Source organism: Anolis carolinensis, chromosome 1, assembly GCF_035594765.1.
Source record: "Anolis carolinensis isolate JA03-04 chromosome 1, rAnoCar3.1.pri, whole genome shotgun sequence".
Lineage (NCBI taxonomy): Eukaryota > Metazoa > Chordata > Lepidosauria > Squamata > Dactyloidae > Anolis > Anolis carolinensis.
In genome coordinates this window covers 317,469,155-317,495,618 of record NC_085841.1, presented here as the reverse complement: position 1 = coordinate 317,495,618, position 26,464 = coordinate 317,469,155, and the positions used below count along the sequence as shown (strand labels likewise).

Genomic DNA, 26,464 nt, shown 5'->3' with positions numbered 1-26,464 from the left:
AAACACCTTTCCTGCGGTGTCTCTTCAAAGAAGCAAAAATAATCTGGGGGAAAAAACCACCACCATTCAAGCTTCTCTAACTAGAGGAACAAAAAAAAGCTAGCCCAAAGAGCTAGCAGATTAATTTTATTGACATTTCCATTTTCACTGCAATGTGATATCCTCCATCACATAGAAGAGATGGTCTTCACTATTTACAGAATGACAGGCCACTTCATTACAACCTCCCTGCCCCAAGGCTGAGTAGTTCCCTTCCATCTGCCAAAGGACCCGAGTCAGACCCTAAGTCACTGTTTTCTTTTCCTTTGACTTATGGCAAATAAAAAGTAAATTGAAGGGGTGAAGAGTGATCAAAGAAAGGCGCAAGACCACACAGCTTATCAAAAGCCAGCTATTTGGTGGAAATATTTCTCTGGAAGAATTCCTTCTAGTAGCCCATCACCTACACATGTGTGTGTGTGAAAGCAGAAAGCTACAACATATACACACCCTTTTCACTATGCCAAAGAACTGCTGCAAGGCAATTTTCATGAACACTAATGGCTTCTGACTGCTCCTTGGCAACCCTAGCATTTTAACCTGGTGGATGTGCTCTCCAAAATACAGAGGCTGGAGCTATCTCATCATCTGTTCATGTGACACAGATGGAGAGTGGCTATTAGGAGCCAGGCAATGGGCCTTGGGGATCTGAGGTGCTGTACTGTAGCCTCAGGCAATTTTGAAAAGCAGTATCCGGAGATGGAGAGGCTAGAACAATCTATGCCAAAACTGCAAGTTCAAAATCAGTCTGTTTGCCTATCTATTGTCTAGATAAAGATATCTTTTGTTTTTGTTTTTCTTTTTAAAAAATAATGGATGTATGCATATAATGCATGGAGACATGAAACATTATCTCCACCCTTTTTTCTCAACCAGACAAACAAAACACTACAGAAACACAGACTCTCTCAATCTCGAGCTCTCTCTGTATATTTATGGAGGAAAGTATGTGTGATATTTTCCATGTAAAGCATCATTTTAAGTTTCCAAGTGAATAAATATAGTGAATTCAGGGATGTGGCATAAAACAATAGCTGCTTGTATCTCCTGATTCACCCTACAAAAGTTTGTCTAAAGTTTACACAGCTGATGGGACTGCTTTAGATATTTACTGATAATGCTGCCCTTGGGTTGTTGTATGTTTTCCGGGCTGAATGGCCATGTTCTAGAATGCTGCCCTTTTTTCCATTCATGTAATTTTGTTTCTGAAAGAAGAACATAATATAGTAGGAACAATATGCAAATGAAAACTGCAGATAATCAATAAGGTTTTTTAAAAGTATACATGCTGTGAATAGTACAACTGATAAACCTGAAATATGAGCGCTATCTCAGAAACAAAAAAGCACGTGCTGCTTGCTTGTTTCATTACTATATATACTCAAGTATAAGCTGTGTTGTTCAGCCCTTTTTTTTAGGGCTGAAAAAGCCCCCCTTGGGTTTATACTCGAGTGACGGTCCAGGTCGGCTTATATTCGGGTTGGCTTATATAGGTAATCAAAGCTGGACAGTCCTATCTTAAATTACAGTTTTATGTACAGTTAATGTAATTTTATTGGTACAGTATCTATTTTTATTTTTATTCTTGACATTAACCAATAGCTGCTGTATTTCCCACCCTCATCTTATACTTGAGTCAATAAGTTTCCCCAGTTTTTTGTGGCAAAATTAGGTGCCTCAGCTTATTATTCAGGTCGGTTTATACTCAAGTATATATGGTAGTTGTATTGATATGACTCCATTCTTCCAATGAGGTTAAGTAGCATCCATGGCTCTCATCTTCTTTGATCTTAACAAAATCCCTGTAAAGTAGGCCAGACTGAGAGAGAATGACTGGCCTACAGTTACGCTGTGAGTACCAAGGCTAGAATTTGGATTTCTATTGCCATTTCCAAATCCCTCAGCACTACTTTACAATGGGTCTCATGCTATGATTATGGACTCCAATAAAAATTATACTAAAACCCATAACAGTCACTAGTACAACATTACTGGAAATAAGCTCTGGATGAGAATTTAGTCTGTCTGAGATCAGTAAAAGCAAAACAAAGTGCCTGTAAGATATTATCTGTACGTGACATCAAGTTACCTTTCTACTTATAGTAAGCACATGAAGTTGATTGAGTTTTCTTAGGCAAGGAATACTCAGAGGTAGTTTTGCCAGCATATACCTCTACTATATTGCTACTGCTGTCCTTATTCAGTGCTTCCAGATTGAATGAGAAACTAGGGACAGAGAAACAAAGCTGAGTGCTTCATATAGTGCAATAATTACAAACTGATTTTTGTCAGCCATGCCGTTTTGGCATATTGGCAAAAGAGTGAAAGTAATCTGATGCTTAATACTGTATTGCCTTATGAAGTGTGCAGAAATTTATATCTGTGCCTCTCCAACCAGTTGTTAATTCTATTTGGTACAGTGTTATCACACAAAATCTGAGTCAACATAGAGACATAATATGTTATAACAGGCCAGGATCTAAGCAGCACACATTTTCCTCTTTTAAAAATGCACTGGGGAAAAACTGAGCACACAGAAAATGAATCTCAGAAGGCAATGGGGAATGGGAAAAGAGGGATGAGATTCCCTGAAGAAATGCATTTTGTATGTGTGTGAGAGAGAGAGATTGAAAGAGAGAAAGGGAACGAAAGTGGCCATTCTTGGGAAGATCATTCATTCATTCAGTCATTCAGTCATACAGCGAGATTTAGCTTTCAAAGTCCACAGACCTCAGGGATCTTCAGGGAATGGAGGATCCGGTCCCTCAGAGGGCCAGTCTCTGTGTTGCTTTTTCGTGTTCTCTACTCGGCATCCCCATCCCCACAGCAGCAAGGCACAATGCCGCCAATGTTCCCCTAGATCTCAACCATTGTGTGCAATACAGTGCACCACTCCCCAGGGACGGAACGGAGCAGATGTATTTAATGCTGTTCCTGGCAGCACTATCTCCCACTGGTTCACTGACTGTCTTTCTGTTAGATTCCAAGGATGATACACAACATGTAAAGAGGCCCTTTCATGACATACTCCTTTTCTTAAAATCACAGATCTCAATCACACTTGCCTCTAGTGGGCCCTGAAATGCCAATGAACTAGTACACCAAGGCAGTACTAATATAATCATATATTATGAAGTTGGTGATTTTACTGCCCTTTCCTATTTATTTATTTATTTGTTTGTTTGGTATGTGCATGGGCTATATATGCATATTAAAAGGCTATGAACTGAATAAATAAATGGTAACATTCACATAGAAAACACTATATTAAATGATGATTTCTATCACAGTAGTACTTTAAAGCTTAATAAAATACGTTCCATCATTTACACTACTTTTCTTAGTTACTGGGAAGGGCATCAATTATTATCTACTTACAGTCCATAAATTTTATTTTTACAAAAAAATAGATTGCTACACAGTCTTCAAAGGGTTTGCATGAATAGTTTCTCTGATATATTATTAATACAGCATATTAAAAGAATAGATAATACTAAAATTCTTCATTTATTAAAATGTGGGGCCATCCCCTCCCACACAATAAGGATAGTTCTCGTGTGCAAAATCACAAAATATGATGATAGTGGATGACGACAATGAGAATAATACATGCCGGGGGTCTGGAAACAATATCAGTACAATGAAAACAATCTCAGGAAGACAACAAGAACTCTAGCTCTGCAAAAAAAAAAAAAAAAGCATTCTATAGCTGGCCTACAGAGTGTGTCAGTGTTTTGATACAGTACAGGACGAGACAGATCAGACCCAATTACATCTATTTGCTAGAAATCAACAACATTCTACAAGTAATTCAGCTTGTTTCGCAAACTGATTTACAAAGTTGATCACAAATGGATACAATTGAAAGTAAACTTGAAATCAGAGGAATACATATTGATTTAGAATGTAATGAAATACTTTAATACTTAGATTATTTACTTTCTGGTGCACCACAGTCCTCCAACTAATTACTTTGGGACATACTGCAGCTGCAGCTGGATTATTGCATCAGAAACTACTGGAAACATCTATGGGTGATCTAAAATATGAGCCCACCTTTTCCAGACCAAAGTTCAACACCCTTTCTACAGTATCCTATCGATTCGCAGAGCCTTTGCATGCCAGATATTTCAGAACAAATAGTTAAGCGGGTTGCTGTGAGTTTTCTGGGCTGTATGGCCATACACCAGGAGCATTCTTTCCTGGCGTTTTGCCTACAAATGGTTAAGTGGCTGCAGTCAGTCTCAAGAAATCATTTCCCTATCAATTCCTAAACCTCATGCCTTATTTATACCAGTATCAAATTTTACATGGCTGTAATATCTGCCTTTTTTACCTCAAATATGCAAGTACCTCTTTAGGAGCCCACATACTTTGGACTGATTTTTACCTTGCTTGGGAACTTCCATTCCAAATAAGATTTTCTGTTCATGGTTGTAACTGACCTTCCCTAACTTAATTTACACATAACACAAAGAGACACATTGTGTCAGAAACGTCCCACATCACTACTGTAACATGTATCATCTTTGGGCTCAACAATGAATACTTCCTTTCTCCAGGGAGAGTAAATTATAGTGCTTTTAAGGAAATACATGGAAGCCAAGGAAAACATCTACAGTAGTTCTGTCCTAGGATAACTGCAAAATACACATTTGGTAACCATAAAAAATCTAATTGGACATAGATTCCTTTGCTCAACCATTTTCTGTTTGTGATATGTTTCTGTAAGAGACTCATACTTTGCAACCGTCATCTTGACCTTACAAATTGCTAGGTTATAAGTGTCATAATAGGACCATAACCATTGTTGTTCTAGTAGAGTGTCATAGCAATTGCTGGAGTGAGCTTTAGGAGCCAACAATCTGGTAGAAAAGCGCAGGCCGATTCTGCTATGGCACTAACAACTATCCTCACCAAATGGAGCAGCACTGGATTATCAGCCCCAAAATGGAAAGAAACCGTGTGGGACAAAATTACTTTTAATTCCTAAGGCCTTGATTTCTACAATCTACCCCGTGACCCTCTGCATGCCCAAGTGCTTCAGGTAATAAGATGGACATGGAACCAGGATGCATTATAATAAAATGGACTTCACCCATTCATGTCATGGAAGAGGCCTCACTAGCCACGAGAAAGGCAGTAGCTCATTATATAGGCTATGACTGTTTTTGTTTCTTACAGTTCTCTTGTTTAAAATTAATTGGGATTAATATTCCTTGGATTTAGTAATGGTTTTCTCTACCTGCTTGATTTTTTAGTTACTTATGGGCATCTATCAGCTACACTTACTGCACCAAATGGCTGCTAATTCTAAACAGTAGCTTGAATTTTCATATTTTTCTTTCAAAGCAGAATATTTTTCTTGTTAAAAAGTTCCAGTATGGAAAATGAAGAACACCTGCTAATTCTTCAGCTCTCTTATCAGCCCGCTGTGCTAAACTATCTAGATAAGTTAACACAGTTTTCCCCAGTTTTTAAGTGACCAATTCATGGCCCAATGCCATGTAGTGAAGGGAAGGATGAAATATGTTAGTTTACATGCAACATTTACTAACTGTGTGGATTTTCTGACATTAGAGAAGGGACAGTGACCCATGCCACCTTTTTCACACTCAAAAGAGCACTGAAAAAACAGTCTTCATAGGCTTACCTCAAGTTTCTCTGGCCCTGAACACCCTCCCTCCCCCAGGGAATGAGTAGAAAGAGAAAAAAAGAAGGGAATTTAAGCTCCTTTCTCTTCAACTTTTCAGGCGGTATAAGCAGCATTTAGCAAATTCAGCCCCCAAATGGCTCCAAATGCTCTGAGCTGCAGGGGCTCATCCTTTGTTAGCCTCCCTCTATTTACACAGGATTTACACAGGCTCTGTACTGAAGAGACCACATGTTTCTGACAGAAAGCACTTTCATTCATAGTACATCAGGCAACAGGATTGTAACCACTGCAGCTTCATGCTGACCTGAGATTAGGGATATCAGCAGTACTGAGATGGTAACAATCTACTAACTAACCCAAAATTATCCATGGAGATTTTTCTGCCACTCACATTATAACTAATGTGGTCATAGAGATGCGATTTCTTGAAAGACCTATTAAGAACTTGCTATTGTCAAGAAAATCTCATCCTCCCCCACCCTCAAATAAACAGGAGGAAAGAAAGTATATGGTGGGGGGGATCTGACTGCTGCTTGGATTAAAACCATTTCACCCACTGCTGAAGACAAAAAGTGTAAAAGCAGACAGATGGACACATATGTAAATGTGGTGCCATTTTTCTTCTTGTCACTGGCAAATTAGTTAATAGTATAGTTTCATAATTTCTTCTCTGTTCTTTCGTTGTGATTAACAAGTCATAACCAGCCTCTACTTAACAATACCATACAAACCTACTCACTCACATTTATTTGCTTGCCATATTGCCCAACTATAGCTGCAATGATTAAGACGTTTTTAGTCTCTGCTTAAATGACACAAATGCCAAAATACAGTACTTGAGGGGCCACTATACAAGATACATTTTTCCTGTGTTGAGATCTTTACCATGTGTACACTGCTTGTACATCGCCACATGGACAAATAATAGTTTTTTAAATTACATCTTTGGTAACTTAGCTTTGTGCTTAAACACAGATACAGATAAATTTGACTGAAGCTGAACCTACCGCTGTCCTCTCATGAAATGTTTGAAAATTGAATTCTTAAAAGAAGACCTTTAAATTTCAAATATTGCACAGTGTCTGGAGCAATCATGACTAATTCACAATGAACAAATATCTCTTATATGTAACTATATATAGCAGAGTTTGTTAACCTTCTTCCCCATATATTATAGTAAAGCTCCTCTCTGAACATCTCAATGATTCATTTTTAGTGAGCTCTCAGCTGCCCTCAACCACAGTTAATGTTCAGGGTTTATTAAGGAGGAGATCAGGGACAAATGCCCAGTTAACTCCCAGCTCTCAAATTCAACTTTGCTCGGTCTGCCCAGTCTCATGGTTTAGCTTCCTAATGTGCTGTTCACCTCCCTTCTGTGTCATTTCTACAAACAAGGAGTTCACAGCTTTCATTCCCAAGCAAAGAAAACTGCTGTCTTTAAGTTATCTAAAGAATGTGGCAGATACTATCACTGCTCTTGCTGCAACATGAAGAAAGGAAAGAAGGGAAGAGAAAAAAGGAGATGATCATCAGGAATGTATTACTAAGATATATAAAGTTTTTTTTTCCAGACTATAACTGAATATTAAAGTTAAGACCTTAATTTCTAAAGTTATACTTAGAAATTTAGGAAATGTGTTGCCAAACTGTATGCCTGGAGATGAAACCTTGCTTTTCTTGTTAACATATAACCTCCACTGATTTCTAATATCAGATTTCCATAAGTAAGAAGAGTAAGTTCAGAGCTACATCTAACATAGGCTTATGAAATTTCGCTAAATTGAAGTTCAACAAACTTTAATTTTTATGACTAGTGACATATCATGGTATTTCACTGAAATGGAATTCTGGTAGAAAAGGTTTTAGTTAGTTATGCTGTTGTTAATACAATATATTAACACAAATTTGATACCTAAATTCAAAACTGAAACTTACAAAAACTGGGGGTTTTTTTAAGGAAAAATTAGTTATAGATGACAGCACATTGTTGGCTAGGAGTAGAATATTATGTACAGATCAAAAGTATCAAAAGTATCAAATCACTTTGGTACAGGGCTTGGAAAATTGCATTTTATAGCAAAAGAATGCATATCCTCAGCATGTTTTCTTTGATTCCAGTAAAACTTATTCAGATGCATGTGGTATCTTTTGGAAATGAATTCCACAGATGACACTGATTTCATATGCATGGTTGTATCTAGCATTAACTGCTAAATACAACTAGATATGTGTGTGCCTTCAAGTTCCCTGTCAATCTATACAGATCCTATGAATTTTGTAAGGTAGTCAAAGGTGGTTTTGCTATTACTTCCTCTGAAATATAGTATTCATTGGCAGTTTCCCATAAAAAAACTAACCAGGGGTAAACTCTGTTTATCTTTCAAGATCAGATGGAATCTGGTGCCTTTTGTACATATCTACTCACTTTTTTCTAACAAAGATTCAAAAGTTCAGCTCTGAATAATTTCTTCCCATGAAGCAAAGTGTTGCTTTAATGATTTTAGTAAGAAAAAGGCAATCAATATTTTAAAAAATAGTTAAATAGAGTTAGTTAAATGCTCATAAATATTTTAAGACCACCAGTTTCTTCATCAGGTTTTAAAAAAGAGTTAAGTGAGATAATTTTCTGTATAACTGCCATTACTTCAGTTGAAGCTCAGCTTTAAAAGTGCCAATTAGATATTAACTAAAACTTGTGCCTGATGTTTAAGTTAGATATGACCTGATGGGTTTTTTTCCTAGCTTTTGCTGTGATCCTTTTCACATTTCATTTGCAGCTCTTGCCTACAAAAAACTCACATCCAACTGGATAGATTTCTTCAACCATGATCCAGATAACAATAAAATCTACTACCCACAAGGCAAACAAATTTTGATACTCAGGAGCCTTTCAAAAGCAATTGACATGAAAGTCAACTTTTGGGTTTTTTGAAGTAAAAGGTTCTGTGACACATAAACATATTACAAAGTGCTGCAGGAGTTACTGCTTTCTTGTCACAACATTTTTAAAGGTTTTTAACAGAGTTTGGAAAATTCCTTTCAAGATCTTTCCCTTGTTGTTTTTAAACAGATGCTGGATGACCATCTGATGGGAGTGCTTAAATAGTGTGTTACTGAATGACAGAATGGGGCTAGATCAGGCATGGGCAAACTTTGACCCACCAGGACCCACCAGGACTTCAACTTCCTACCGGCTGATAGGAATTGTGGGTGTTGAAGTCCAAAATACCTGGAGGGTCAAAGTTTGCCCATGCCTGGCTAGGACCCCTGTGGTTTCTTCCAACTCTATGCTAATTTTATGAATGAATTTAATGACATATTGAAGCAATCCAAACCCAAAGAGTGGTAGAAAGATGTTCCCATCTTTAAGACTATCTTCAATGTGTTATTAGATTCAGTCTTCTTAAAGGAACTTACTTTAATTTCCCAGGTTCTTTTCAGTGAGACATAGGTAAAAGTAAATGTTTTCCCCTGACTTTAAGTCCAGTCGTATCTGACTCTGGGGAGTTGATGCTTATCTCCATTTCTAAGCCAAAGAGCAGGCATTGTCTGTAGACGCTGCCAAGGTCATGTGGTCAGCACGACAGCATGGAGAGCCATTACCTTCCCACTGGAGCAGTACCTATTGATCTACTCACATTTGGATGTTTTCAAACTGCTAGGTTGGCAGAAGCTGTGGCTAACAGTGGGAACTCACCCCACTCCCCAGATTCGAACCACCGACCTTTCAGTCAGCAAGTTCAGCAGCTCAACAGTTTAACCCACTGTGCCACCAGAGGCTCCCAGTGAGACATACGACTCAAATATGCCTAAGACGGCAGTATGCTACTTATAAATACAATTCTAGTAACTAGCTATTTCATGTTTAGTGCTTCTGCAAACCTCTTTGGCCTTTGAGAACTTGAATTGCTGCTCTATTACAAAGCTGTATATAGAAGTATTTTGTATAAATTGATAATTTCTACTATGCTCTGTATGGTTTGATACATAAAAACATGCTTATTTCATCATCAATGGTTAAACAAATTACTTTTTTCCAAGAAGAGATTATAGGAAAGCTTTCAAACATTTTCCTACAATCACTACAGAATCAAATAATGGAATATTTTAATGAAGAATAGTTTACAACAGAAAGCATTGTTAAACATGAAGTTAAGTAGCACTACCTTTTTATATAACAGTCATCTTTGTTATAATGTTACCTACTACAGTGAAATTACCAGTGGTCTATTAATATTCTCATTAGAAGCCTAGATTTTAAGGTTTTATTACTTACATATAAAAATTTAACCGCCTAAAAATGGCTTGTAAGAAAGAGCACTTGGAGCCACTTTTAGAGAAATGATTGTGCTTGAAATTAAGTATAAGTATTTATTCCTCTCTAAATGCACTTTATGTATTGTAATATTGTTTTCAGATACTGTAATTTTTTAATTAATGCTACAAATTTTAAGAGCCTTTAATGTTCATATTACTATACTCTGTTAGCCAAATCACCTGAGAGTGTGATAATCCAGAAACTTTACTAATTGTAAAATCTGAGATTCTAAGGCATATATACATGTGTGTGTATCTGTGTCACACAGATGATGAATCCAGCCCATAATTATTGCATGAAAGTCTATAAACTGAATACAAAAATTCAAGACTGGAAAAAATCTGTTTATTCTTAGTAGTTCTGCAATAAAGCAATGTTCCTGAGAGAAACAACATTGAGTTGTCGAAGGCTTTCATGGCCGGGATCACAGGGTTGTTGTATGTTTTCTGGGCTGTATGGCCATGTTCCAGAAGTATTCTCTCCTGATGTTTCGCCCACATCTATGGCAGGCATCCTCAGAGGTTGTGAGGTACCTCATAACCTCTGAGGATGCCTGCCATAGATGTGGGTGAAATGTCAGGAGAGAATACTTCTGGAACATGGCCATAGAGCCCTGAAAACATACAACAACCCAGAAACAATATTTACTAGGACCTAATACCAAAAGTTTTAGCAGTTACCATTGCATGTTAAGAGATGTTTACTACAAGATGCTGTACGACCAACTCCAATTACAATTTTTATATTACAGTGAAGGATCTTGTACAACCTTTTCAAATAAATGAATACTCTGGCCAAGAGCAAGGTGAAGCTCCGGGCTGATGGAAGGACTCCATCAGTAGCAGCAATTTGTCTGCCAACATTTGCCCACAGACCTACAACAGAATGTCTCCTTCTCCTCCCCATCCCATCTTCTGTACCGCTTCAAACTCGGCTCTGGATGTTTTCCAGCCCTAAGGAATAACTATTGTTGGCCAAGAGGAAATGAACAGGAGCTACAATCCTGCCTCCTTTGAGATTTGTTGATGAGCTTCTTGCATCAGAGCAAGAACACAACTGGATCCTGGCCTATGCATTGTAAATAAGCAAATGCAGCAATTTGTGCATGTTAGCTTATTCAGCAACAATCCTATTGTATCCACTTTCTCCGCCTCTGAAAAGTGAACAGAAATATTATACTGCCCAGAAACCTACAGGTCCAGCTGAAGCAGTTACAACATTTCTCTTTTTAGGGAACCCAAACCTGCATCCCCTTATTACTCCTATAGTGGGGTGTGGGCCTAGCTTGTATTTATTCTGAATGTCCTCATAGATATATTAGAAGCCCTAGATTGTCTGTGGTGGTAACAGACAGAAGGTAGCAATTATGGTTTTGAACCAGTGTGCCACAGAAATGGTTGACAAAGAACTTGTCAATGGCCCTTTCAAAATTCAGGTCCAGGTGCATTTAAAAGCATATGTATACATATTGAGGGACAGATAACTCCCTGAGCTTAGTCCAGTGGTTCTCAACCTGGGGTTGCCAGATGTTTTTGGCCCACAGCTCCCAGAAATCCCAGCCAGTTTACCAGCTGTTAGGATTTCTGGGAGTTGAAGGCCAAAAACATCTGAGGAGCCCAGGTTGAGAACCACTGGCCTAGTCCATTCTCTTCAAGAGTGAATAGGGCAATTAACTACAACTTTAATTTTAATTCTGTTCCACTCTTGCTAAGGGACCCATTTCAGCCATCAAACTCTTTGTCACCCCATTTATAGGACCAACTAGTTCAAAACCTTCTTACTACTGAGCTCCTTTGTAATTTACTACTCTATACATTGTTGCTGGGAGCAAGGGAATGACTGTGATATTGTTTGTGGTGCACAATCTCTCACACAGGATTTCGAATTTGAGAGGTATAATCTGCGTCCCAGACCCATTTCAGTTCAGCCCCTTATATATGCATATCTAATAGTTCTAATAAGATAACTATGCTTACAGACGTTACTTATTAGGAACACGTATATATTAAAGGAGAATACAAAATAACTCTGAATTGTGTATGATCTTACATACCATAAGAGCTCCAACACCTATGCACAATGGGGTTGATTAACTCTCTGGGTGCTGCAGACATATTTATACACCTCCTCCTAAAGTGTTCATTTGGCTGGCAGTCTGGAAAATGCCAGAATGTCAAGGGTTAAGTTCGAACACTGATACTTTTTATTTTTGCAGGCTTAACTTAAACCTTTTAACTTTAAATTTTATTGCTCTGATTTAGGAAGTACAATGATATTCAAAAGCTACTAATCCCAATGGAAGACAAGAAACCAACCATTTTTTTAAAAATTAAATGTAAACATTTCAGATGTTGTGACATGCTACGTTTATCTTCATGTATAAAAACACCAATATTGGACATAGCTAGTTACTGCATTTATATATTAAACCTTTAAACCTGGATACAGTCCCAGATTAAAACAGCCATTATGACTTAAATATAAAGTTACTAATAACACATGCTTAAGAAAAGAAAATGGAAATGTTTAACAATTGTAATGACATTGCTATTTGTGTACACAAGTCATAGGTGTTCAGTTACATACATAATCATTTTATTGTAGTACTGTACACTTAAGTTAGCTGGTTATATGTTAGTCAAACTAGACAACTGATGACATCTATGTCAGGTTTTTGTTTCACTTTAGTTCAAAACTGTTTGTTTTCTTGCACAGCACAAATAAAAAATTGGTGTAAGGGTGTTTATTAGATAAAAACAGCATTAGATAATTTTATGATTCATTTATATCATATACACAAGCTCCCATTTTAAAAACAAAAATGTAAAAGAGCCATTAATGCTTATTTGTTTCTTTTAAAACTATTTCATGGATTCCACAAAACTACACCTTTATTCAGATTAGATCTGAACTCCATTAGGTAAGTAAAATTCTTAGCTAAATATGCTGATATATGGAATTTTCAGTTGAGGATTATAAGAGATATAGGGAACAAACCATATAAGTTGAGTGTGAAGGAGCTGGGCTTGTTTAGTTTAGAGAAGAGAAGATGTGACCAACTATTTAAATACCTCAAGGGCTGCTACATAGAGACATACTGGCTTGTTCTCTGCTTCTTCAGAGGACAGAACTGGGTTTAATGGTTTGACATGAAAGGAAGGTAGATGTTGACTAAATATAGAAAGAACATCTTAACTGTGAGAAGATTTTGGCAATAGAACCAATTTCCTAGGGCAAATCTATGCTTACCCCAGGGCTGATCCAGCATGGCATATACTGGATCGCACCTGGGATGGTTTACACTACCACCAGCTACCCAGTGGCTGCCCTGATTTGGTACTACCAGACGGCTACTCCTTCTGTCCCCTCCCATTCTCCTTGTCACAGTGATCAGCAGGTACAACATGGGCTCATCACCTGGAATCACCTGGAATGATATTGACTGGGGTGCCATAGGGAGAGGAGGAATCATTTCCTCTCCTCCTCCTTCCCTTTTCCATTCTCTGCTCCAGAAGACATTACTCCAGGTAACAAATGACCAACAGGGCCCATGCTTTATCAGCTGATTCCATTTCAGTTCCAGTTCAGCTCTTTACATGGGCCCAAAGTTGTAGATTTGCAGCAACCCATTACTTTGGTTAACATGGCCAAAACTACATTAAGCAGCTTTGGCTTGTGCTGATTCATATCTGCTCTATGTAGCATGTACCCATAATGGAGCAAATTCTGGTATCCTTTGTGCTAAGTGGTCAGTGCTCATAGAGTAATGATATCCTTCTTCTGATGTCTTCAGAACAAGGTTGGACAGAACGAGATTGGATAGCTCCCTGTTGGGAATACTTCTGGAAATTCTGCATTGAGCTGCAGACTGAACCTGATAGCCCACAATGTCACTGCCAACTCTATGATTCTGTGACATGGCAGAAGTTATACCTTCAGTATGTTTAGCTTGGAGATGAGAAGGTTGAGAGGAGACATGCCATGTTTAAATATTTGAAAGGATGTCATACTGAGGCGGGGAAAGCTCGTTTTCTGCTGCTCTAGATACTAGCACACAGAGCAATGGATTCAAATCACAGGAAAAGAGATTCCACCTGAATATTAAAAAGAACTTGCTGACAGGTAGACCTGTTTGACAATGAAATATGTTGTTTCCTCTGAGTGTGGTGGAATCTCTTTTTATTGAGGTTTTTAGACAGAGACCAGATGGCCACCTGCTGAGGGTGCTTTGATTGTGCTTATCCTGAATGACAGGGGATTGGACTGGATGGTCCTTGTGGTCTCTTCCAGCTCTAAATTTCTGTGATTCTAATACCTGGAAGACTTTGATGTAAAACTGAAGACTTTCTTGGGACCTATTCAGATGAGAAAAATGTCTCTAGAAGTATCAAGTCTTTCCAGTTTGTTTTAATAAGCATATCCATAGTTTTGCATCCAAACTCTTTCTTGAAATAACCTGGATTTCCTGCACTTCCTCCTTCCTTGTGTTACTCCTCCTCCCTTTCCCAATAATCATGTTTCATATCATGTTTTGGCAACTTTTCATAAATTAAATTTTAACAATTTATACAGAGCCATTTTAAATTATTATTCAATAGTTGTAATTAAAATGTTAAAGTGCTGAATAGAATAGTTTTAGGGCAATTTAAGTATTAGGGTCATTTTCTTTTTATTCCTAGCATTCCTCTTTCCCTAACTTGATCTCTGTTGAATCTGGGCCCTGAGAACAATCCTTGTGTTTCTTGGTGCCAGTCATCTTAGCTATTTCTGGTATAACAAACAGATAATTATAGAGAGGTACATATTGTTTTGAGAAATACTGGGTTGATTTTAACTGACCTAGGGAATGAAAATAAAAAGTCTTTGGTAATGTCCACTGATAGACCCATGCATTTTCCCCCAGTATCAAACACCAGTTCTTCCATGGTCAGGATCTGACTGTATGCATCCACTGAATCCTAAAATCCACATTAGTAGAGCCAGATAAAGAATAATATTTCCCCTTATTTCATTTTCCCTGTAGGTACCCTAAAAACTTGCTCTGAGAGGCTAGAAAGCCCATCAGTGAAGATTTTCAGTGCCATAGAGTGCTGCACAGGGACTGAACAAGAGGGAAAAATCCTGATTCCACTGCTGGGAAGCAAAATAATCCAAATTCCATGGATAGGTCTATGATTACAGTCATGTTGCTCTTCAATTGTTCTAATATCCCAAAGTTGGCATGCTTATTCAATCTTTATCATTATGGTTAATGACCAGTGATGAAACAGTAGAATTCATCTGGACCTAAAATAAGACTATTGTGAACATTTACAAAAGACAACTCAGCAAAGAATGAGGCCCATTGACATTAGTCAGAACAGGTATCTGATGAGGTTTTTTTTAAATCTAGCTTCAAAACCAAAGTAGGCTAGGACAAATGGACTGGTTATTTGGATCATTTTTGCAATATTTGAAACATCACTCATATATCCAGAAATCGGGTATCTTTTAAAGTATAAAATAAAAATCCAGATCTGTTTTAGTACTTATAGACCATGTAAATATAGCATGCAAAATGAAACCTGAATCAAGGAACTGTGGGCAATACCACTTTCATCTAAGCGACTGTACTTTTTCTACCCTTTATTATTTTTCCTTTATGCAATTCTAGACTTGAGCCTATTTTTGATGGTTCATAGACTATAACTCCTAAACAGCACCTCCTCATTCATTATTGTGGAATTAGTTGTAAATCCTACTGGTTGTACCAAAAAAGAAAGAAGAGGGGGGGGGAGAAAAGGGGGGGAAAACCCCTCATACCCTAATTGGTCCCACAGGGTAGTTAGGTGCTGTGGAAGACTTTAAAACACTATTATCTCCCCATAGTGATTTGCTAGCCTTCTTATACTCTCCTTAGCACATTGGGACTTCTAAATTACATACCATAATTGACATCAAATGTCTGTCCCACCAGTGAATATCTTTATTAGCATCAAAATCACTCACAACTAGTGTTCCTCAATGTTATTAAACAGAACTTGTTCTAGGTGTTGCCTTACTAATTAGTCAGGATGAGCCCGAGGAAGAAAATCTGGGTCATGTTAAATTAATTGGAATGAGCATGAAAATTAGCTGAGCAAACTGCATCAATTTTCTATAGAGAGCCTTTCTTCATGTTGAGAATAAAAATGGATATTATGAGGCATTAACCAAACTGCCTTCTGTGACTGCCAAGAGGTGTGTTACAGTAGCCCAAAAATATCATGCTCGCAGATTTTCGGAAGTTAATAAGACATTTCCAGGAATGGTAAATACATGGTGTTAAAATGGGTGTGCCTCTTATGGGAAAATGCCAAGTCATTTCATGTTTATTCAGGCATAACAAGCTCTTCAAAATGAGCATAATTTAAAAGGTGAATAGTGCAAAGCGGGCTAACATTCAACTAATTTTCCTTAAGAAAGAAAAGATTAAATTGAACAAAAAATGAATTAAGAGGTTTACAAGTCAACAAGTCAACCATCAGATTGCAGCCTTTGCTCACTATATTCTCATCATCCCCTGCCATGAAGTTTCTGAAAAAATGTCCCGAAGGCAGGGAACAAAGCGAGCAGAACTGATTACAGCTACACTCACCGCCTTGCTGTCTAAACTCTGTTTGGCTTCCTAATGAGCTCACTAAAAACCTAATTCATCTCCCATAACCCTTCTCAGCCCTCCTTGAAATTCACCATTATGGAAATTACAGATGAAACATTTACAGGCTGTGTCCAAATTACTGCTTCTTCAACAGGCAGGTCTCTGACCCTCACAATGAGCACAATAGAGGTATGTCCGGCATGAACCCACTCAGGCCATGGGCTTTAGAATAAAGAGGCTCGGGAAGGTTAAGACTTTTTTCTCATGGTGATAATGATTTCCACATTAATACATCCAGTCCCACGAATATGGGGATTCTATGGGTTTGACAGTATATCAAACACAAACGATAATTCAGAAGCAGGGAAATGAGTTGTACTGATGACAAATAGCTGAAACAGGCTAATGTGAATTCCCAGCCTGTTCAGGAGGAAACTCCCTCAGTTCCTCATTACATGAAGTCAAAATGATCCTCACGGCACCTAGCCTGTAACTGGAAGATTACTGAATTGATAGATCCTTAGTTTAAAATGCAGCTGTTTTATTCTGCTTTAGTAATTAATTCTTTTTCCAATACCTTATTGATTAAGCGTAGACCCTGATAAAGTTCAAACTGAGAAGAATCTCTAGTGGCTTCCTTAGTTGCTCAAGAGAGTCAATGAAAACTTCCTACAATTCCACCTGCCTCCTCAGAGTGCTGATCCAATGAACAGAACAGTTTTTTCTCATAAATTAGTCAGGCCATGTGGAGCTGTATTAGCTGATGGTTGCTTTTGTCTCTCTACTTGCTGACTTGCTTTTCAATTTTGCTGTCCTTTGTGCTGTCACACACAAAGTCGGAGTGCAGCTGCCATTCTGAACCCAAACCAAGGTAAAGAACAATTCGTACAAACTACATTTTCCCCATCTTATACAGCTGCAACTCCCTGAGCAGTGCAGTGCTCAGTAATTCCTCCTGGGACCCAACTAGCTGAGAAATCAGTACTGAAGCTCACAGACATATTTTAGTTGAAAAAGAAAATGCAACCTGTTTTCTTCAAGACTGGCCCATCTTTCAGAATGGAATATCTGTAGCTATCTTTTTCAGAAGTTATAGATTTCTAGAGTAGGATTTAGTAACAAGCAGTAATCACAACATCTATGACAACAAAAGGATAATTCATACCTATTGTCCAACAAGCTGCAAGAAGCTATCTCTACAAATGACCACTATAGACATTATAATAGCATTTTACAAGAAGAGAGATCACCAACACATTGTCACATGCAATAGAGAATCAAAACTAGTGAATAAGAACTTCCCCCACCTTCTTGGTGGGATTAGAGGGTATGCATTTTTTTTATTTTTTTTCCATGAACATTGGTACTACTCTGAAGTTCTTTTAAAGCAATAGTTCATTTTCTGATATGTCCAGTAAAAAAAAAAGTGTAATCATGTGTGCGTCCAATATAAAAGACTGATATGCTGACAGTTTCCTGCCAACCCTGTGCATTGGCACACAACTCAAAACTATGAAAATGAACAATCTTTTCCACAAAATAAAAAGTGGGGATGGAAAATAGTGTGCTACTGTATTGTTCTGGCTTTAGTCAATTGATGCGGCTGTCAAGGACCTGAGGCTAGCATTCAATCAGTTTCACCTTGGGTTCCCAATATTTAACAAAAGTTCCAGTCATACTCTAGGAGAAGTAAATGGCTTCTGCATATTTTGGATATTTTCAATTAAAATTTGTTACTTTTTATCTTTGTGTTGGAGTCCATGTACACATTATCAGGCTAGGTATTTTAATTTTATTTTATTGATTTATAGACATTAGACAGACATATATATACAGCCCTAAACAATTCTGGCCCAGCTTACCTATCTGAATGGATCTCCCCCTATGAATCATCTCAGAGTTTAGTATCATCTGGGGAAACCCTGCTCCCGATCCCACCTCCTTCGTAGGTGCAGTTGGTGGGGACGAGAGACAGGGCCTTCTCAGTGGTGGCCCCTCAGCTGTGGCATTCCCTCCCCAGGGATATTAGATCAGCCCCCTCCCTCCTGTTCTTCCCTAAGAGAGTGAAAATGTGGCTTTGTGATCAAGCCTTTGGAGAACTTTTGTAATAGAGAGATATGGAATTATGTGCAATGACTATTGGAACAGCCTGGATTACAGTTGTGGATAGCATGGCTAATAGTGAAGGCATTGTTTTAAATGCTTTAATGTATTTTATAATTCTATTTTAAAATGTTTCTTTCAATTGTAAATTGTTTTAGGGCACCAAATAGTTGCCTACGTGTAAAGCCGCCTTGAGTCCCCTCCAGGGTTGAGAAAGGCGGGGTATAAACATCTTAAATAAATAAACAAAGCCTCTGAGAAAGAAGCTTCTTTTTACAAAGTCTTCAGTGTTTACCCAGGTCCTTCTTACCCTTTTTCCTCTCTCTAGATCACACGTGTCAAACTAGCCAAATTTGGCCTGCCATGTCATTTTATGTGACCAACAATGCTTTTAATCCCAGGGCAACACAATTACAATTATACAGTATTACAATTCCAAACAGCCCTTTGAAAGCCACCATGAGGCTGATGTATATCTCAGTGAAAATGAATTTGGCACCCCAGCTCTAGATGGAACCTCTTTTAGCAACATCAGTATGGAGAAGATAGTGAAAGCTAAATGGAGAAGCACAGACTTTGGGCATCAGCATGTCCGCTGTAAGCAATGCAATTAAACTTGAGCTGGGGAAAAATGGAATTCTACTTTAGTTGGCCCTACCATAGCTTTGTATGTCAGCCTACAACAGGCAGGGTGAACTATCTGTCTTTATGTCTTTCTTTATCTGCAGAATTACTAAACATATATAAACAGCAAAACAGAGAGGAAAAGGAAAGACATCTAAGGCCACGTGGAGTTGTATTAACTGATCATCTAACATACCAGATGCTCCCAACACATTTTTAAAAAAAATAGATTTATAATCTAGCCACCTAAGTGGAAATATTAAGAAAAGTAGAAATTGGTTAAAGAAAAAGAATCATTGCAGGATGCAATTTTCAAGAAGTCTTGGTCTCTATGTGGTACAGCATGTTTTTGTGAAAGAGATAATGCCCAGGAATACATCTGTTTCATTAACTGAGGTATACTTGTACTTTATCATTTATAAGCAAACTGGCAGCCAATGGAGTAATAGCACACAACTCCTTTGTTACAACAGCAACACTGGCTGCTAGTCCACGTCCAGTCATTTCTCAGTGAGTACCAGACTTTCAGTGATTACCTATAAAAACACTGCAGATAACTTAGAGAGGGCACAAAAAACTCTGATTTTTAAAATCGAAACCATGGATATCAAACCCAAAGATCCCTGTATCCATGGGACCAGTATCCACATTGTTATTTATCCATGCCCAACAAAATATTCCTTTTCTAGGTCTTCCGGTGCAGTCTGTAGTATTCTTTGACCTGAAGTCCTTCATTTCAACAGGGTCCCCATATTCAAGTCTGCAATATATTTCCTCTATTGTATCATTCCCTCAAAAAGGATTCTTACAGTTTCAGATCTTTTATGCTACTCATATAGGACATGGCATGCTTGTTTGTTTCTTTTGAAGACATTATTTTTCTCCCAAGCTTTTACCCATCAAAGCATACTTACCTAGGAAAAATCAGCAATTTCATATTTAATGTATTTTTGGCATTGGATTAATACAACTCAGTGAACATACATATTCTAAAAGCCATCTGTAGTTTCATTGGCTTAATCTCTGAAGTTTAAAGACCTACATTTTATAAGCTTTCTTTGGGGTGGGTATTTCAGTGTTCTAAAAACAGGGTTATGGACTGTTAAATTAAGCACATGTTCTGCACTGGCATTTTAGTTCCAGAAGGTAATCTGGTGCCAAGCTTGGCAATTTAGTATCTACTGCCCTGTAACATATGTTTATATGCCTTCTTCAAACACAGGGGGAGTTGAAAACAAGGTGCTGTATGAAAATGACATTTATCCTGAAAGACAGCTCTGAAAGCCCAGAAAAAGGATACAACAGAAGTGTTACAGATTTCTCTGTCCAGATCTGAAGCAAAACATCTGGTAAGCATACATTTAGCAAGTTCTTGTTCCCAGGAATGGAGCTGGAGACAGTTATACCAGAAACGAAACTTTTTTGTTGTCTGTGTGACCAAAATATTGGTTAGACTCCAATTCTCTTTAAGAAAAAGGCACTACAGCATACTGTTAACTATCACCTTTGTGGGGAAGTGTCTCAAAATATTATTTCACTATATGTATTCAGGAATTCCAACCACTGTGTTAGCCATGGGGAGGAACATCCGTGAACCATGGTTCTTCAAGCTCATTATATTTTCAGAGGAAAAGAGTATAAAAAGAAGGAGTGATAGGGCCACATTATTAAAATCACAGAAGAAAATGCCTGTCTGAGAAAAAGAAGAAAGAGAGCAATATGGCAATATAAAGTTTTGAGATATAAGCAATTTTGAAAGAGTAACAGTGGCTTGTATTTTACATCCATGGGATGAGGGAGGTGGAGCTGTTGTGGAATGGGATGGATGTGCACCCCCAAAGAGGATATTTCAATAGAACCAGTAGATTTTTAAATGCTAGATTTCAGCAGCTACATCTTTTATGTTGTAATCTGCTTCTTTTTCTTTAGTTTTCCATTTTTTTCAGCAGTACAGTCTCTCAGACATTGCCTTCTTTCCTAGCCTATCTCCTTTTACTTCCATTTTCATGCCAACCACCTCATGCATTGTTCTCAGCATGAACAAGTAGTCTTTTGACAATTTAAAGATTAACAAATATATTATGGCATAAATGTTTGCAGCATAGCTGCTCCAGGGCCATTTGTAACTCTCACACCCTTTTGCCATATTTTGGCTCAGGATGTTCTAGTTTCAGAAGAGGAACTTATTTGATCATATAACGTAGCCTAAGAAAGCTTGTGCGACAATAAATGTATTAATCTCTACAGTAGACACACACAAATTATGACACAGTTTTTAACCTTTTTCACTTGTGCGTGAAAAAACATTCGTCATATAGCCACAAGATACATAAGGATTATACGCAGCTTTTTGCTGTAAATAGTAGGCTGGTGACAACCAGAAAGTGTGGAGTAGCATGTGCCTAAATAGAACACACAGTTGCCATACTAGTTCATAGCTCTTTCTTGTGGCAGTCCCCTGTGCACACATTTTGCACAGACATCATTGAATACCTGGTACTGTAGATTATACTCGTATTTCAGAAAAGGAACTAATAAAATCATCTCTGAGTATTCCTTGCCTTAAAAACCTAATGGAATTTATCAGACTACCATATGTGAATGGGCCACTTGAAGGCACCTACTCACAATTATCACTTGGTAACAATGAAGCAGTGTTTTCTCTATGTAGTTCAGTAATTTGTTCCCATCTCCCTTCATTTCCTTCTAATCAACGATTCATTTAATAGTTAACTTTGTTTCCAATGTGCCAGTCATTAGAAACAAAACAAGATTACCTACAACCAGTATGGAGGGTTCTGCACACCAAAGGAATCTCACATATGTGGAAATACATGTTTCTAAATTTAGTGCTGGGGCAGGAAGAGAAGGATCCAACAATAGACTTCAGACAAGTCATTACCTCTGTTCCATATCCATTAACATTGCAACACTCACCATATGCAAAGGCAAAGTGTACATCTATTATTTTCTATTCACCTAAGGCTGGAAAACTAGGCCAGAACTACAAACAGAACTGGCAATATATTGGTAAAAAAAGGTCACCACAAAAAAAAAAAAACACCTCACTGAATTTCCTTCTTTGCCCAAAGTAAAACTCACTTAAACCATACACAGTAGGGATACACTTCAGATACCAGTTCTGATTGTTCTATTGACAATAATGGGAATCAGAGCAGTAAGTACAAGTCAGCTGCTATTGAATTACCTTTTTAATTATTGCCTCCAAAACCCAAGATCTTCCATAATTGACAAAATTCTTAAAATATTTTCTGGAATTCTTTATCCAATTTTTATTTGAGAAAAAACAACATTAACCATACCATTTTAAATTCTTTTGATTTTAATAGGAAAATTAAGCACAATTGCAACTCTTTCCCACTGAGATCAATAGGATTTAAATGTACTCTATCTTGGCTCAACTAATAACTAATTTCAATGCAGTGAAAGACTTTGAAGTAAGCTTCTTCGGATACTATGCTAGAAATATATTCACTTACAGACAATATTTTAAAATTATCTCCTTTGTGGATTGTATTACATTATGTATAATATTCTATAGTAGCAGTTTTCAACTATTAGACTTCAACACCTAGAATTCTTGACCACAAGAACGTACAGGTTGAGTTTGCCTTATTGGCAATGCTTGGGACCAGAAATGTTTTGGACTTCAGGGTTTTGTTTTTTGTTTTGTTTGTTTATTTGTTTTTTTGTTTTTTTGTTTTTTTGTTTTTTTTGGTATCTGTGAAATGGAGGATATCCAAGCATGGTACTCAGCACAAATCCACATCTCCCACCATTTCACAAATTCTTCAACCTTGCGGCTCATTGATTTGCTACTTGTGTTGTGCATGAGATGTGAGGTTGGAGAGAAACATCACGATCTGAGAGGCTGTATGTGTAAGGAACCAGATACTGTATTTAAAAATACAGTACATACTGTATAGAAGATCTCTGGGGAGCCTATCAGCCTCCCACTTCCACCTTGTAAATGAACAAGCAAAAGTGCTATTGCTACTGCCTCAAAGGTTCAAGCCAACAGCCAAATGTTTCAGATTTTGGAGCATTTCAAATTAGACATGCTCAACAAATGCTATATAAAACAAATACAATTTTCAAAGAGGCCACTGGCACCTTTGTTTACAAACTCTAAATCTTCCATTTGGTCTAGAACAGTGGTTCTCAATCAGTGGGTCCCCAGGTATTTTGGTCTACAACTCCCAAAAATCACAGCCAGTTTACCAGCTGTTGGGATTTCTGGGAGATGAAGGCCAAAACATCTGAAGACCCACAGGCTGAGAACCACTGGTCTTGAATATGCTTCTTGAGCTTTACGTAACAGACATGTTAAACTTTGTTACTCATAAGCAGTCTCAATTAGTCAGGTATCATGCACAGGTAGAGCTGAAGATGAGAGGTTTATTGTACTTATTGTACAGTCCTATACATATCTACTTGGAAGAAAGTCCCATTGAGGTTCATGGAGCATGCCTCAAGTACAGGAGCATAGCTATGCAGCCACACAGCACAGTGAATTATTTGAATGGACTTACTCCCAGGTAAATGTGCATAGGACTGTAACATTTTGAAGGTGGTTTTGAAGTGCATACATTTGAATGCCACATCTTTCCCCCTACTTGAAGCAAAACATTTGCCCTCTAGAACATGGCAAATTATTACCCTAAAAATCCTTAATGAGTACCAAACCATAGTTCAGATTGCAGTTTAACTCTAAGAAATAAAAATAAAAGGAAGCAATAAAGAAATTGTAAAAAGGTGGTAGCTTTAGATTGTAAAGAAGTCATGGGGCATTAATGATTTTCTCAAGGCAGTGAACTGGCACAATAAAAGCTACATTTATTAAACTTTACATGATTTGTGAACAAAGTACTTTTTATGCAAAATAGACATTAGTCTTTGATATAGAAACATGAAATGAAGAAGTAAGTGAGAAAAGGTCAACATACCATATAAACCAAAACCCACTAAATTCCTGCACTTCTTCTATTGAAGTGGCTGCACTTTACCCTGGTTAAGTGCAAATAGTCTCATTTAAGAGACTTGCCATTCACAGCTATTGCATAATACCACTAAAAAGTAGTTGCAATTTTGGATTATTAGTGCTGGAAAGAAAGGGAACAGAGCAAGCAATTATAGAATAAAATAAAATTCCTCACCAGTTCAAGAGATTGATGCAGAATTCATTCAGGTCAGCTAGTTATGGGCTTCAATAAGCTTGTGATGGGGACATATATAGCTTCCATGAGGAAACCATAAAGCTGTATATTGGTCAAAGAGAAATAAATTGGACTTCTAAACTGAATGAACCTCATTTATTACATTTATGGGACCTTTCAGGCTTAAATCCAAGACAGTGAAGCTGGACCAAATATTTGCGCAAGTTTCTAAATCATAGACACAAATATGGTTTAATTATGCAATAAAACTCAATACATGGCTTTCCTGGCTAATTTCCAACAAGTTTTTATATATGAGATGTATTTCAATGTAATATTATCAAACATTAGACAAATTTAAGAAGCAGCCTTAAGTAAGTAAAACTCCAAGAAGATTAAGTAAGTCAGCATCCCTGTATGAATATTAAAAAGTAGAGCAGCAATAAGATGGCATGTTCAGAATCAGATAACACCTGTAATATTAAGAGTTGTTTACAATGCTAGATTTCATAAGCTGTGAACTTTTCAGGGTTTGTCAAAGTTTTGGTTCTCAGACTTTGGTCCTTAAGATGTTTCTGCTCCCAGAATTGACAACTATTGGTCTTGCTGAGTGAGACTTCTGGAGACAGAAATCCAAAATGTCTGGAGGACCAAAGATTTAGAATACTGGACTGAACTATGAGATATCAGGCCACAGTTTAATTGGGAAACATTTGTTGCAAGTTCCTCCATTAAAATATTGACATTACTTAGGAAAGTGTTCAAGGTAATTTGAGCACCCAAAATTATCTCCATCAGCTTAGTCTGTGTGAACTGTGAACTACCACAAGTTACTATCGTAAAGTACAAATAAGGTACACAATTAAATATGGATGTTTCATGCAGAATAATATTATGGATAAAATCTGAACACAAAGTCTATGTCATCCTTCTTTCCCCACTTGTATGTGTTGTATGTCGGTTGCCCATCAAATCCTAGAAAATCCACCCACTCTGAAAATTTTACTGGATTTTTAAAGTATATCTAGAAAAAAAAGAGCAGAAGAAAAGGGAAATGCATAGCATACGAATGCTGAGCTATGCATTTACAATTCGTATCTTCTGGGGTTTGGTTTCATGACACACACCCCCTTCATGGATACCAGAATCCATGAATGCTCAAGTCCCATTACATGCAATGGCATAGTACAATCATGCCCCTTATCTAAAACAGCAAAATCAAGGCTTGCTTTTTGGAATCTGTTTTTATGGTACATTAATGTAAGCTGATCATATATGCAAAACACATTTTCTTGATGTTGAAATTTGTAAAATATGCATTCAAACATGATTGAAATGTTGAGATCTTCCAATGGTTTAACAATGGATGGAGAATGCTTATATTTCCAAACTTGGAGCATAATAACCAAATCCTATATGACCGTGCTGGAGAAAGCAATTGCAGAAGGAATGTGCAAGTTCAACTCCCATTCATATAATCAGGGGTAGACTGATAAATCAGTTTCCAATCCATAATGGTTTTGCATGTGTTCTCTCAAATGTCTGTTTCTGCATACATCTGCTACTTTTAAAAATCCAGATGGAAATGTGTATTTTGACACATCTTTCATTTCTACACTGTTATAAAATGTATTTTATTACATGTTTTTGTACTTGAGAGTACATGGCAAAATTCAGAGTTATGCACAATCGGAAAGATAACTAAGACCAGAGAGTGCAGATTGGGTCAGTTTGACATATGGACAGAAGTAAATCTTCAAGCATACTAAAATGTTAAACTAAATCCTAGGTGGGGGGAGGGGCACTGATTCAGACTTTTGGTCCATCTATGTCAGTAGGACCTATCTCAAGTGACAATAGTTTGTCACTGTTTCCAACTGTGCTCTGGCAAAATGAAAAAAATCATGAGGAATCTCCACACTGAAGTT

The 26,464-nt window shown here is 37.4% G+C and overlaps 1 protein-coding gene across 8 annotated transcripts in view; it reads right to left on the bottom strand.

Moving 5' to 3' along the window:
* The window catches only part of meis2 (Meis homeobox 2), a 215,197-nt gene that overhangs the window by 154,395 nt on the left and 34,338 nt on the right, over positions 1–26,464 (bottom strand). For 4 of the 8 annotated variants that reach the window (XM_008103147.3, XM_008103182.3, XM_008103154.3 and 1 more), the window contains exon 8: positions 12,067–12,168. The exons of the other annotated variants lie outside the window; for them this stretch is intronic. In XM_008103147.3, the coding sequence (XP_008101354.1) occupies positions 12,067–12,168 (102 nt within the window). The remainder of the gene's footprint in view (positions 1–12,066; positions 12,169–26,464) is intronic. 8 annotated transcript variants of the gene reach the window in all.